This window comes from Phaethon lepturus, unplaced genomic scaffold, assembly GCF_000687285.1.
Source record: "Phaethon lepturus isolate BGI_N335 unplaced genomic scaffold, ASM68728v1 scaffold50763, whole genome shotgun sequence".
NCBI lineage: Eukaryota > Metazoa > Chordata > Aves > Phaethontiformes > Phaethontidae > Phaethon > Phaethon lepturus.
Window position 1 is genome coordinate 22506 of NW_010532193.1, and position 16051 is coordinate 38556.

Consider the following 16051-nt stretch of genomic DNA (forward strand, 5'->3'; position numbering starts at 1 on the left):
TTTCCCAAAGGATAAAAAGCAGCATTTCCTTAAAACAGAGAAACAAGTGGAAATCCGTGCAGAGAAGTGCCACAGGTGTTAGTCAACTCTCAGGTAGATGCTAATGTACTGCTTTGCCTCAGTTTCCCAACGGAATAGTAAAACAGTCTGCAGTCGAAGCTTTAAAAAGCCAGTGCTGCAGTTATGAAGTGTGCCCCATTAACCACGCAGAAAAAGAAAATGAGTCCCTCTACCCACTACTCAGGGGGTTTGCTCTGGAAGAGTCACTAGCAGCAGCGCATCATCTCTTTGCAGAAAAGCCAAAAAGCACTAAGAGGTATGTGTGGAAGACAAGACTGCTTTTGTACAGGCAATATAAGAAGTACATTTTCTATTAATCAGAACAGTATTTGAGATAAAACCTAGCTGAGTAATAAAATCCTTTCTAAGTCTATAGAGCAAAGGTCCAAAGATTTTTGGATTACATTGTCAACAATTCACCTTTCTAGCATGCTGTCCCTGCGGCTGTATGATCATTTCCTGCATCTGGTCCCCTATAGCCAGAGAAAGATGGAAACAAGACTTTACATAGTTAAATTCCAGAAGTTCAAATTCAGGAACTTCAGCATGCTGCCTTACTGCGCATCTATTCTGAGCATTAGAGCAAAGATCAACGCAAGATCAAAACATGCTGCAAGCAGAGGAGAGACAAGGGACCAGAGCATGTTAACTAAGCAGGGAATCATGACGTGGATGTCAGAACATGTTCAGGCTGCATTCACACATTATACTGTGACTGAACACGTTATGCTCGCCGCTACCTGCTACAAACACCCAGCTACACTCCACCTTCCAATCTGCCAACACAACCGCTCAGGTTATCATACCTTAATCCGTTTAAAATCAAGCCAGTTAGCACAAGCACAGACTTACCAGGGGAAGAAGCTTAAGGGGATATATTCCACTCACACCCATTAGCTCATCTCCCACTCTACAGAGAGCAGCAAGAAAGATCAAGGCTAATTTAGGGAAGGGTGAAGAAGGCTAAAGCCTCTTCCCGGAGCTTTAAGAAGCCAAGGCAGCCCTGCTGCCTCGGCAGCGAGGGCAGGCTGGTGTCCGGAGCTGCAATGCAGAGCCCTGTCTCTGGCAGGCTGAGCTCCGAGGAGCACTCCTCAACGCACACTGTGAGTGAGGGGTTCAGTTCTCACGTTCGCATCTCTGGTGTAACTTCCCACGGCTTTATCAGTTTAAGCAGGTCTTGATCCATTTTGACTGAAACTGTTTAGGTGAAATTCCCATGAGCTGCTGAGCCAGTGAGTTTACTGGCCAGGGATTTCCAGAAAAGAGATAGCCACAAGCAGGTAGGATTAATGCTGAAAGAGGACATGGGTCCAGAGCCTCAGTGAAGTCAAGAGTTGGAAGAGAAAGACATCCAAGTCTGAAATACTAAGCTGTGAATTAAAGAATAAGGTGGGGAACGGAGGGAAGCAAATACTGGAGACAGGCAGTATAGAAAAAAATTGCTAGAAATTAAGATTGCAGAAAATGCAGTCAAGTCACATCTTTAACACCACATCTGTCAAAGTAATCACTGCCAACATCCTAGAGCTAAAAAAAATAAAATCTTTCTAATGCTCTGTTCATTATTTGGTCAATTGAAAGAAAAACAATTGCCATTTCAGTAAGTACTAGAGATGGATCACTTGCAAAGACAATGGTGAAGTTGATCCAGAAGGAAAAGAGTATTCCTTCCTAGAAAAACATGGAAGTAAGAAAGGTTTCAGAAACAAGTATTGTGATAGAAGTATTTAAGCCAAAAAACTTGGTAACTTAATGCTTAAAGTAGGTTGGATGTTTGCCAAAGTATCGTGCTTTAAAAGAAAAAAATTTCTACACAGACCTAAAACACTGGAATTTGTTGGGAGAAAGGGAAGCAAGAAACCACATAAGGGATGGGGTAAGATGGGTACTATTATCAGACTGTCATTTCCAGTCCCCAAGGATTTCGGTCCCTGGGTTTTAAACACACACCAGATACCAGCATTAAAATGCTGACCTGAGACAGTCTATGACTAAAGTAAAGTACATCAGGAAGTCTCTTAATAATTGTGCTCAAAAATGTCTTTGCAAAAGATAAGGAGTATCCAGTTAACTTCCTGAGGGTTAGTCACACAGTTGTTAAAAACACTCACAACCTTTTGTAAACAATCACACCCCTGGTAGCTATTCCCAGCTCAGAGCTGAGCTTTCACAGCCCACAAACCCATCACCCCATCAACTCTCCATGTCCTTTCTTGAATGTACTGTTGTATTTTGTCAGCTGCCAGCTGGTGGACTGCGAATTTTGGGTACCTCTAGTAATGTGTACACACACTTGTCACCTAAAGACAGAGATCAAAATCTTCATGGGCAAACCCAAAAATAACCTAAGGTAAAGATTTTTGGTTTCAGAAGCTATGTAACAAAGGGAGAGAGGTGAAACATTCAAAAGGAAAAAAAAAAATGCTGAGACTGGGAAACGAAGAAAGAAGTAATCATGCTGAAAGGAAAGGGCACAGAAAATGTGAGACCTGATTTTGGCAGCACAGAGGTATGAATAGACCATGTTGCATTGCAGCTTATTTCTTTATGAAGAAAGGACATAGTCACCTCAGTAATGATAAAGCCCAAGGAAACACCTCTCCCTACACCAAAGAAAGTGAATTTAAGGTGTAAAAACATTGAATAAATTGGAATCAAACCAGCAGAGGTTGTTGTCCATTTTGGAGCAAAACCTACGTAAAAAGATATTCAGAACATTTCATTAGCATTTCATTGAATTAATGGTACCCAATACATTTAGTTATCTTGAACTCTGCAAAACAGGACTCAGTAAGAACTGGTGCCATTTCTATTGCGATGGTACCCATAGGTTCTAACTAAAATAAACCAAAACTTTGCAAGCACACAGTACTCTGAAGTATTTCCAATTCAAAAGGATGTAAAACTTAAGTGGGCAGCATTAAGTTTTGTCACTTCTCATTTTACTTAAACTTCCAGTTTTCAACAGATGCAGCATTCTAAAGCAACTATTTAGTAACAAAGGTGATCTTAAATACATTAGGATTTCAGTAAATCTATGAATATTTTTATTTAAGATCTTGTCACGCAATACTTAAGAGCTACACGCTGGTTGTGGTTCCAAGCCACTTCCAGCTGTTGTCAGTATAACATACTCATCTTAAGGTTGCTAAGAAAGTATTAAAGGTAACCAAATCCGACATCTGTATTTTCTTTCCCTTTCCCCATATGTGGTCTTTTGAACTACAAACAGTCAGTATTGCATTCCCCTCTTTGCTAGTGATGGTCTAAAAACAGTTATCTGACCTTTCAAACAAAGGCAAAGCAATCAGAGTAAGGACAAGGACTGTGCTCAATATCGGGACTTCATATTAATCAGAATTATTCAGCGACCCTAGCTATTTCCTCACTAAAATAAGCGTACTAGTCAGGCAGTAAGCATACTGCTACTAAAACTCAAAGCATTGCAAGCCCCTTTACGCTTTAGAACCAACTTTAAAAGTGTGGCTCTAATTTAACAAAGTCAAACTTGTCCCACCTTTATAAGCAAATACTGTTTTCAATAGCTATCAATAAGTACGACAGGGACGACTTTTCGTCATTAACCTCAGTAAGAGGCCAGTTTTTGAAGGTATTTGTTCCTTCCATGGTACAAGTAAAACCAACACAGAAAACTGCTGGAAAGAGTACCAAGATTGCAATTTCATTTCTAATTCTCTGAAGTTTGTTAGTGTGCTTTGAAGAATTGCCTTTGAAACATGAAAAAGCAAATTCCTATTTTTTAAGACTTCTGAATGTCTGACAAAGCTATAAAACTGACAAACGTATAATCAAACTAACATAGAGACACAGACACTTAGATGTGCATGAGAAAACCTACATGGCCAAATGAAGCCTGGTTACAACTAACATTACAATACAGACATCCAAGTATCAGTAAATTAACCAAAATGTCCAATCATTTTCCCAATTGCTCACAAAACAAAGTTTTCCACAGATCTAAATTTTTACAGATACTCTAAATTCCTCTTCGCATAGTGACCTACCTCTGTATGTCTTGAATGAAGTGCATTGTATTCTTTCTTGAGTTCTGCCTCCCTCTCCTCAAGTCTGCTAACTGGAAGAAGACAAAGTAAAAAAAAAGAATTAAAATTAAAATTCAGAGTTCTAGGAAATGAGACTGACTTGCCTAGGACTAGGCAACCAGACCAGAGATGAGAGTATAGTGAATAGCAAAGAGCAGAATAAAAAAGTAAGTTGGTTCTTGTGTTTTTAAACTCTCAACACTTGAGCTTCCCAAGAACATCAACAGCAGCACAACTTTACCATTTGCAGTTCTTGCAAGAATACACTTCTTCAAATACTCTTTTTCCTAGCTGACTGCTAGGCCAATGAGAGGGGATTTTTATGTTCAAGGACAGCTTACTGCTCACACAAATCCATATTGTTTCACATGTGCACACAGAAACCGTAGGAAGAGGTGAGAGCCACATCACGTAGCTAGACTCAGTCTCGGATCAGAGCTGTGAGCTCCAGTTAAGGCTCTACATTGGTTTCTTAAAACATAACCACACACAGTTTCCAAAGGTGTTTAACTAGGACAAACATAACCAAGGTATTTTTAAAAATAGCTTCAAGTCATAAGTTGTGGTACAGAAATAAAGACTTCTGCTGGCTTTCACTCATATTACACTGAGTATGAAGGCAATAGTTTCAGGGAAAGAAAAAACCAAAACTTTTGAATATTTCTGTATTTATTCCAAGAAATCAAAAATACATCTAGCAGATGTAGAACTTTAGACAGTTCATATTAAGAGGAGATGAGCTGGAACAAACTGTGATATCCCTGTGCAATTAATTTGCAGAAAAACTAAACAAACTCCGAACTTTTTTTCCCCACACAAATTATTTTTTTCCATTCAAACAGAAAACATTTTTTGGTGCTTGGATGTGAATTCCATCTTTTTGTTCAGGTATTTTTGAGCACGATATTTATGTGACATAAGCATGTGTTTCAAGTTCTATAGCTGAGCTTCTCTTATTTTACTTGCCATGTTTAATACCCCTGGGAAACTTCAACTTTATAGTTATCCATCCCCAGAGACTCAGTGCCAAACACACATCACCTGAAGACAAATGCCAGCATCTTCTCTGCCATTTGGACATTTTCATATTGCCAACTGGGTCTTCTGAAAATTAATTCTCAATATACCACTTTTTTGCTCCACGTATCTGTATTTTGACACAGTATTTTATCATAAGTACATTTCAATCAAAAAAAATCTTTGCCAGAGTCAAATGCTGGAGCCAAAATACATAATTGTCTACTCTCAAATCTGTGTAAACATTCTTAGCTTCTAATCTAATCTTGCTCTTGTACGAACATTAAGTTCCTTGACACAACCTTTTGCACTCCACCTATAAATATCTGACCAAAAGTATTACATCAAATTTTATTTATACTAATGCAAGATTGAATGCGTTCATTTCTGCACTATTACCAGACTGAACAAAAGCTCCTTGGGTCAAACAGCAGAAAGCGATGCACAAGCGTTGCAGCACAACATATATAAATATATATTTTACAGCACAATACATACATATGTATTTTTGAGGCGCTATGCAAGACAAATACCTAATGAACGGAAGATTTTAGTTTATTATTTTTAGGCAACAGACATTTTAAGCCTCCTCATACATTTAAAGGGAGGTTATATGGAAGTTTGTGGTTAGTGCCTACAGAAACAAGTGTCAGAATTTATAGTTATACAGCTTGACATGACAAATCAAATTTTATCCACTAGCTTAGTCTGACCAGCGTTAGTCAAAAATAATTACATTTTGGAACAGTTGACCATCAGAGACATCCTAGCAGTAACCAGTCAGCAGCTTTAGCTGCCCACAGCCCATCCAGCGACGGCTGTGCTCAATCCACCATCTCCGGGCTTTGCGTCACAGTTCCCAGTATCTCTCCCTTCCCCGCAGATCGAGGGCTGGGAAAGTTTCCCGCCGTGCTAAACCCGCTTTAGGACAGCCTGGAAATCAGAAAGGGCAAACTGCGTGACTAATCGGCTTCGTGTTTTGTGAAACCATCTCCTTCTCCTAGAAACAGTGTCCAAGCACCCCGCGAGAGGCAGGCAGCCCTGCCACAGCTCCGCGCCCACGCTGCCTGCTGGTGAAACACCGCTGCTTGACACTGGACAGTGAAGTCACGGTTCCACGCGGCCTCACCAGGAACCTGCAAAGAAACCACAGCAATGGCCCCTGATGCTGTGCGGTACGCTTGAGTCTAGACGCTGCGTCCAACGCTGGCTCCTAGAGATTAATTTTATCCGGTGGATTCTGGGAAACGTACTTGACAGTGCATTTAATGAAGATTAATGCCACACTAGGTGTTACAAACACCCTTCTTTCTTCATAGCTGACAATAACCTACCTTCATGAAATCCACAAAAGCAGTTCCCACCGTTACGGATACAACGCTTTCACAACAGTTGAGGTTCCATAATGAAGCACACCATCTTCTCCTTCTATAGCCCAATTTTAAACAGTTCCTTAACTCAAGTCATAGAAGACAAATGTATGTAGATATTGCTACCACACAGCCAAGGAGTATATCTCCATGAAATCTGATCTTAAATAACTATTTTTGTTACATACAAAGGCTAAAAAAAATGAAGGTCCTAGAAAATGACATATTTGACACTCAGCATTTCTGGAAGCTGCTTCCAGTTGTGTAACACGTTACAGTCCTACAGCTGGAAGTTTAGGTCATAAGTGGATCTACACTAAGCTTACACTTACCCTCAACAGACACCACATTAACAGTCCTCAAAACAGGCTTTTCCAATACCAGCAGGGTGATACACAACACTGGAAATCTACTCTACCCAAAACATGCCTCCCATGAAAGATAAGATCTTGACACAACAACCAACAGAACTCGCTTCCCTTCTCCAGTTAAACACTGTGGAAGAGATCAGATATTCCCCGAGGATTGGAGATCATCACAGACTGGAACACAGAAGATACTTGAACCTAGTGAAGAACAGCCAGAAGAATTTTGAGCAAGACCACCAGATTCTGTCCCCAAAACCTTTAAGAAACTTAAGTCACTATTAAAGGTACACACCCACCAGCAGCAACAGGAAACTAAATGGGAGACAAAAAAAAGCCTTCCACTGGCACCCAGAAGTACATTTGAAACCAAATTGTCACCAGTTCCATTTTACTCCACCAGCACACAAAAGAGCGGAAGTCTGGCACCACCCTGATAACATCCCCCCCAGAGGAATGAAGTTGGGTGCTGGCACTGCCTAACACATGCTGGGTGTGCAAAGTGGCAACCAGACACAGTTCCCATCAATTTAAGTAACAATACAAAAAGCTCCTCTGGTATTTCAGTCTAAGACTTCTTTCCAAGATGCCAAATTGCTCATAGGTAGATAAAAATCAGTTTCATGACATAGATCCTAAAAGCAAAAAATCCATTTCCTGTTGTAATACATTTTTATAAAGTCATTATGTCCTTGTTACATCATGGAAGATATTACATTGCAAGATTACATTGTGTAAGGTACTACATGTGCAAAATACGATACACATCAAAAAAGTTTCACTACACATGGTTGCAAGTCTACATGGAAAAATTTTACAGCTCTCCCTTTAGCATCATAAGTATGAGCATAAAATGTAAATATTCTAGTATTTTTAGGCTGATGAGAAAGCGTCCCACAGGAACAACACCACAAACTGATGCCCAAGGTCTACCTGCAACCTTCTCCAGCACTACCAATATCCAAACATGTTCAATGACCTGAAGTACCAATCCTCAAAGTTCTCTCAAATCAAACCAATCAAACCTTAAAATGGAAGATTAAATACTACAGCAAGATAGAAAGAAACCTCTGGAGTTTCTGCCTCCTGACAGCATTATGAAGAATTAGGCAGCAAAGCTGCCCACCCTGCCTGTTCAAAAATCAGAGCTTACCTCCCAAGTCTGATGGCTTTTACCAAGTTTGGAACACCCTCCATCTGTATGTTGTCCTCTGCCTCAAACTGCTGATAAGCCTGAGGGGGAGAAAGAGAAACAGACCTGCTAGAATGCCAAATCCAACCAGTGTGATGCCTTCAAGAGGAATTACAAGTTCCTGCTACGCAAGCCAGGACAGAGATCCAGCTCATTGATGAACCTTTCCTAGCACTAAGACTATCTGAAGGCTCTCCTTAGACAGCTTTCATTCAGCTCCATTCTTAAAAACAGGTACAATCGATCCCATGATCCAGTAGGACCTTATGACCAATTAAGTAGTTGCTACAGAGCACACATTTCCAACCATGGACTGAAACAGGGACTGAAGCTATCACTTTCAGATTAAGTACTTGTTTGATTAAGACCTGGAAATAAGAAGCACAGAAAATGGAGTCAAATTTATCACCTGTTTTACAACTTCTTGGCAAGACTGACATCTTCAAGAAGCTCTTACCACTGTGAACTATAGGTCTAGTTCTCAGTTTAAAAAGCAGGGTGCTTCAAATTATGAAGATAATTTAGCTGTCAAGAATGCTCTGTTGATAGCAAATATCAACACATACAGCTGCATTGTCTTATTCCTGACACTTATGGACTGTTCGAGTATCCACTACGTCTCAGACACACAAATCACTGTAATTTATCACCAAAAACCTGACCTAAAACTTAAAAAAAAATCTCCTTAAACGTTCTGCTACAATTGTTTTATATAAAGACAACCATATGCCAGGACATCCTTCATACAGGTTGAGATTCAAATGAACAAGGACATATACAAGTCAACTTCTACCCAAAATCAAGTTAAAAATCATTCGGATCTAGTACCAACTTCTTCTCGCCTAGTCTCTGGCCATAACAGTGTTTCACTAAGAAAAGTTTGGATTGATTGACTGTTTTGAAAACAGTGGGATGCTTCATTTGTACATTTGGCTGTTGAAGCAAGTTACTTGCTGAGAAACTCCAACATGAAGTCAGTGTGAACACAGAAGCTACAGCAGATTGGATTTGTTTTTAAAGCCAGATAACCAGTGACAACTCAGGAATGTAAGATTCTAAAAGACATTTAAAGCAATTTTCTTCATTACTGCAACATTTACAGCAATGGAATTACTATAACAATCAAACTCCAACACCTAAACCACTAGCACAATACTCCTTTAATTTTAAAGACGTACATGAGCAGTTAATTATATGTCAGTGGATTTCAACCTCCTCTCACCACTTTTTTCAGGTGTATTAATAGACGAGTTTAAAGCAGGCCAATCACTGCTCTAATTTTCTACTCCATTTTATTTTGGCCTCCAGTCTTGCAGCATGACTCGGTGCAATCTCCTGAGCTAACCGTACCCTCTGCTCCATCTAGTGGGCCACCGATTCCCACAGCAGCACAGAAAAGGCAGGTACTCTTGTAACTTCACAACGTAAGGCAGCCAGGAAAGAACCCAGAAACGCTTTAGTCAGACACAACGCCTTCCTTTCCGGGATGCTTTGGTGCTCGTGCTTCTCTTTATAGAAAGACTCTTCAAGTTTAGTAAAGGACAGCTGGGGCAGGGGGTAGGGAAGGGAAGGGCAGTGGGGGAATCAGCCTTGTAAACAAGCCAATGTAGATGAGAAACAAGTGGCAAACCGCAAGCTCCAAATCTGTTAATCAAGAAAGACAGTAAGTCAAGCTGTTCTGTTCCCCCTTTGTTGGAAATATGATTAGTTCTGCTGTTCTCCGTCTTTGAAAAACATGTAGGAACAATCCAGACCCCCACTGAACAAACCTTAACTTTTCAACTTCTTTCAAAGGATCTATTGAAAAGCTTTGTGTTCCTTAAGAATAAACACTACCATTGAGCCATACCAAGAAATAGCATTACCAACAGATGTATTTCATACCAGTTTAATTATTTACACCATCATGTGTGCAGATATGCAACTCTAAGTCAAATCTCAAAACAATGTTAAGCTTCACAGCTGGAAGTTCATATTAGAGTCTCCTTCTCAACTAAGGTCTGCGTTAAATTGCTGCTACAGCTCTGTGCAGGTGTATCTCAGAGTACTGGATGCCTTCAGATTACACATCAAGAGGTTGTCTACCTGGGTGTACTTTACAGTAATGCTGGTATCTGGGGAGCTCAGATGAAAATAAAATACCAAATAACTTAATATCTGCAGAAGATTTATAACAGAATCTGGTCTTCAATTTTCTCTTGAAGCCAGTGAAAGAAATAGTTCTGTTTAGCTTCCGAGGAAAACAAATCTCCATGTTTTTAGGTCAGCTGCCAAAATGTTTGTCTCATACCCCAAATAAAACCTACAGCAAGCAATATCAATTGCTGCACAATGTCACCTGACATAGGAAATACAATCATCCCAACAGTTGTATCACAACATTTGCAGCTCTGAAGACCAAGAGTTGTTTCTTGGTTGTTTGGGGTTTTTTTTTTTTCAAGGTGGGAGGTTGTTTGTGGTGTTTTGTTTTGGGTTTTTTTGGGGGTTTTTGTGTGGTTTTTTTTTTTTTTTTTACATATGTAGTTTTCCCCAAATATAATTTAACTTGAACATAAATTACAAAGCTAAGGTTTGATAAACTCAAGTATGGAAATATATCTATGCCTTGGTTGTCCTGTCAAATGCAGTATGTTACTTGGTTGTACATTAGCACTCAGCAGATCCAGAAAAGGAACCAAATTTTTCAAACTCCCACAGCCTACCACCTCCATCAGAAAGCACTTCAACCATACAGACATCGTGTTTTTCAGATTCTCTTGTAAATAGGCTCCTCTGAGAATGATTCCTCCAGAAAGCATACTCCAAAGCTGTTCCATTCCTGTAGTAAGTCAGAATACACTATAGTTGTCTTTTACTCCCATAAAATTAATTAACTTACAGCCTGCAATGCATAAAAAGAATTAACATTCCCAAAAAGGGAAGCAAGGAAGGGAAATAAATTAAAACTCCGTAGCCCCCACAGAATTCAGCGGCACATCACGTGAACCCTGAAAGGCACTTATCCCTTTTGGTAACTGGAGACCAGCAGTACCCAAAGCAGTATCATGTGCTCTCGTGGAGCACTGCTGGGCAAGTGAGCTGCCTATCGCTATTACGAGTTTTTAACAGCACTAAGTACCTAGTTTTCCGGATTCAGGATTGAAATTTGAAACATTCTAATGCTGCAAACTAATTACAAGCAGAGCTAGGGGGTCTCACCACAGCAAAGACTTGGAATAATGTGAAAGTCAGATACATTCGAGCTCTTCTAAGGAATGTTTAAGATTATATCAAAGACTGCTGTCTGCCTCAGACACATCACTGAAGTTGAAGGGAAGGAGAAGAGAAGTGTTAAACCTTTATTTTTTGAAAACCTGGGATTTCCACACTTGGTGGCCCTCCACGATATTCAGAGGTGCCCTCTGCTGTTGAGAAAAAAAATAAAAATCCATGAAAGTCTAGTCAAGTCATAAACCCAGAAAAAGACATTTGCTCACACTCAGTAAAGGTTTGCTGAAGGTCAACAGCAAGAGCTTCTAAAAACTCTACCTGTACCAACATCATCCCTAGACAGATCTCTAGGAATTTTGTGATATTGAACTTGCTTTAACCCCCACAAGCCACAGGCCCCTGAGAGCAGGGGTGCTGTCTTTCCTCTGTTCCCTGCACAGGTAGTGCTGACAGCCAACACACACCAACACGAGGGCAGAGGCAAACCATGGAAAGCTATGGAGAAGAGCAGCAGTGCCAAGTGAGACGAGGACATGGATCACGGGCCAAAGAGCCACGCCACTGCAGCATGTTCCCACACTCAAACAGAAGTCTCAAACCCTTACGCCTCTGCTCTCTGTAGGTTTACCAAAATATCCCAAGATGCAACCTGCTGCACCATTTGTGGCAGCAAACTTGACTTAGGCAACCACCACAACCCACCAAATACCAGGACAGAGTGCTATACATCATGCAAGAGCAGTAACTCAGTGTGCATCTGCCCCTGCCATTCAGGATTTCATCAGCTCCTGTGGCTCACAATCCGCCCAGCAGTGCCACAGGTCATGCTGCCATCTCTCCCTCTTCCCATTTCCTCTGATGAAAGAGCAGAGTACGGTAGTTCACTCATCTAGGAGGTAGATGACAGCAACTGTTTAAGGTCGTAATGCGGAGGGGGGAAGGTCAGTGAACCACAGCAGCTTCGTAACTGCTTGAAACAATATTTCACTTCTTTAATTTCCAACGGCAGATTTATTCCAACGCAGCTGGTTGAATATGTGGCTATGAATGTAACCCCACAGGATAAATTTAAGTGCCAAAAAATTTTCTTTTTCTTCCGTGTGGCAATCACTAAAAATGCAAAACCAAGCATTTATAATCCAAGACATAAAAAAACTATGGCTTCTTGAGCAACTTAACTGTTATGTGTGTTTAAGCACATACAGTCGTGTGGAACCCTACCATGTAACTGAAGAGCCGCCCTCTCCCAGGGCTAACTAGTCTTCACTAGCTCAGGATGGACAGTGTTCAAGAGAACGAGTTACAACATTTTAACGGACAAGGCTTGTTCTCGCAAGCCTTGGTTATTTGAGGAAGAACGCATACAGCACAAGAAGTTCTCTACAAGAAGCAAAAAGTCTTGTAGTTAAAGTGCTACATGGGACCACAGGTCTTACCTGTTTCCTATTCTGAACTATTAATCATGTCATAAACTGATGTTGCTACCTCAGACTCTGCACTCTGACACAAAACAGCAAAGCCAGGTTTTATTTGCTTACTCGCCCTGTGCCAGACATTTGCAGTTCCCATTATCAATGATAACACTACCACTATTTTGAATGTTGACGTGGTAACAGTTGGCAATACCACAGACTAATTTAAATGCACAGGCAGTAGTATAAGAAGTAGAAGAGCAAAAGAAATATAGCTAGAAGACTTGTATCTGCACCCAGTGAATTAGTGACACATTGGTATCTTTGGTATCGTAGGATATACAAATTGCCTTGCCTATAAAAAAGAAAACAAGATAATGCCGTAGCGTTAGACCACTTCAAGAACATGTACATTTGTACGGTTTCCATACCCTAGAAATTTAGAGCACTAAAAAAACCAAGTCAGTTCACTTGCATAATATTCATTAGGTGTTCAACAATTGTGCTTATGTCCCCTTTGATCTTGCTCTGCATCAGCAGCATGTCAGATCTTCATAGCAGTCTTTCATGTTGTCCCAGACAAGTTATCAACCCAAATCATAAGCAAAACTCAATGTTCCACACAGCCCTATTGTTTCTCCAAAGTTACATTTTTGCCATCACAAAAGGCTTTTCTCCAATAAACAGATTTTGGAACTGTTTAAAAGTCAATGCTTTAACATCAGAATTTTATGTTAGAGAACTGTTTGCAACAACACTATTTCCTATAAAAAAAGTAGTTCTAGCCAACACTCGGTGGTTCTACTGGAACAATTGAGTTTCTCATGCAAATACTTTCATTATTATGAAATACACACACACACACACGTATATACACACAATGCAATTAAAAGTTTAAAATCATACATTTATTTGAAGGCTTAATATTCAAGGCAAAAAAAAAAGAATTTCACATGAACAGATTCATAGAATATAAAATGGCGTTATGTACATCAGTATATGGTAACTGCAATTTCTGTAAGAGAAACTCCAGGTATACTGCCACATACGTTGCCAGGAATCCAAATGATTTTTCTTTTTTGTGCAACTAACTTGTACTTTTTATTGTATTAACAGAAAAAGTGATGGTATATACAACATGATGCAGTCTTGATGCCATAATCCTGTTGTCAGAGTACAGGGTGTCCCATTAACAAGTTGTTTGGGCTGTGGGCTTAAAGCACAGGCGTTCTGGAAACAGTGTCCTTTGTTACCAAAACAGACCACTCAACTCTAGTTCAAATGTTTTCTTTTCCCCTCTTCTGCTGTGTTTAAACACACACACATTTCCATTCACAAGAATCATAGCATTTCTGATACAAGTCTCTACAATACACTTTACAATTATCTATTTTAGCTTGACCTGGTCTATGAAGATAAACTCCTGGAAATCAATCATCCTGGCTTTCACTAGATAAGACTGCTTGAAATGTTCCTCCATCACTGTCTGTACAGAATCTGAAAATATTTTAACTGCAATGGACCTGAGGAAGTACATGCCTCTAAGATTTGCCAACAGCATTCTAAACCACCCATGAATCAAGGAGCTTATTCAAAAAAGTTGTAGTGTTAGGAAAATTAAAACTTTCCATTGTTCAGATAGTTCAAACCTCAGAGACATTCAGCTCTGTATGCAGTGTACATTAATCTTAACACTAGTGCACTAATAGTTCTATCCTGATATAGACTCACTCATGCCATTGAAAATGAAACTTTACAGGAAGATTATTCCAGCTCAAGTTCATGAGAAGAGAGCTATAGTTTCTTGCATTATGGGCAGGAAAAGCCGTTGAGTAGAAATAAAGGAAGAAAGAATAGTAAAGAGGGGCTATTCTGTCAACCAACACTCTGCTTATAGAAACTGATCTTACCTCAACCTTATTAGGCTTGATACAGTCTTACTTTACATTTCTGCATGGCCTAGGAATAAAAGCTATATACATTAACTAATAGACATGCTAGTCTTACGTTGAGAGAAGTTAGCTTAGAAGCTTGACAAAAAAATGTTCATATTAATTCATATTGTTATTTCTATGCTGTGCTAAAAAGGCTAAATGAAAACAAAAATCATAACCTTCATTGCATGTTTAACAGACTCAGAGCACAAAAAAAAAATTAATCCATCATTAGCAGCACAGGTCTTTCATCTTCACTTTAAGACTGGGAGGATGGGGAAGATGAAATGAAAAGCAAAGATTTTTGTGTGTTTTAGTATTCCCCCCGCTCTTACTCAACCAGAAGTAGAAAAAATGGTGATAGAGTTCCATTTGATGACTATGTACCTGGATAAGGAGCAGACCAGCAGAATATCTAAGCTACAATATATTCACATTGTATCTTGCAGTATTTTAGGAATACTGATCATTGTTATCTTTTACCAAAACTTACACAAGTTTTTGTAAATTACACAGAACATCTCTAAAAGAGGAAGTGTTATTCCTTTGCTTTTTTGCTGTAAGAACTAAATGCCTCAGAACTAATCCAGCAGAAGTTACACAAAAGCTAATGAGAATCATCATCAGTGGTATTCTCATCCCGGTAGTGTTTCTAAACCCAAAGATCACATTTACTTTTAGCACAGACAACATTTTATTGGAAAGAAAATTAGCTATCTCCTGAACTAGTTGCTAAACATGAAAATATCATGGTTGAAAAGGAAAAGCAAATCAACAAGTACGAGATCAGAAGAATCAGATTATGAGTCACAACCTTATGATTTGCCTTAATTCTAAGGAAAGCAAACTTTCACAAGAGTTAAACCTAGTTATCTTGCCAAATGCAGGAATCTGATAGCACAGATATTTAGCATATGTATTATCATTTTACAGAACTAAATTTGAAATGTACTAATACCACTTAAAGGGAGAGCAATATATTTTACTTACTTTGATCAGCATAGTTTTTTGCTTTTAGTTCAAGCTGTCGAGTTTGTGATTCTAATGCTTCCACTCTTGTCTGTAGGTCCTTTTTCTCTTGTTCTTGAGAATCTTCAAACTCAATGAATTTCTAAACAAAAAAAGTGAAGTTAGACTCCACCATTAATTTTTTTAAAAGCCTGAGCAAAGTTCTTTCTTCAACAAGAAAGAACAGATATACAGTCATTCCTAGATTTCCCTCTTTTGAAGACATTCATTTCAAGCAGCATGTAGGAAACAATACATCAGCCCTTCACAGCAAAGAAGGGTGCAAGCAGGTTTCCAAAACAGAACAGATCTACAGCCTACATTTAAACATGAAGGACACTATGTTAGTCCAGTGCCCATCAGTCAAGCACCCCACCTCGGCTGCTCTGTGTAATCACTATCAACTAAGCGCCAACCAC

The 16051-nt window shown here is 39.4% G+C and overlaps 1 protein-coding gene across 1 annotated transcript in view; it reads right to left on the reverse strand.

The window, feature by feature from the left end:
• The window catches only part of LOC104619011 (C-Jun-amino-terminal kinase-interacting protein 4-like), a gene marked incomplete at both ends in the record, with an annotated part of 38132 nt that extends 22397 nt beyond the window's left edge, over positions 1 to 15735 (reverse strand). The window contains 2 exons of the mRNA XM_010284755.1: positions 4086 to 4156; positions 15615 to 15735. Of these exons, the coding sequence (XP_010283057.1) occupies positions 4086 to 4156; positions 15615 to 15735 (192 nt within the window). The remainder of the gene's footprint in view (positions 1 to 4085; positions 4157 to 15614) is intronic.
• Between the last annotated feature and the right edge of the window lie 316 nt (positions 15736 to 16051).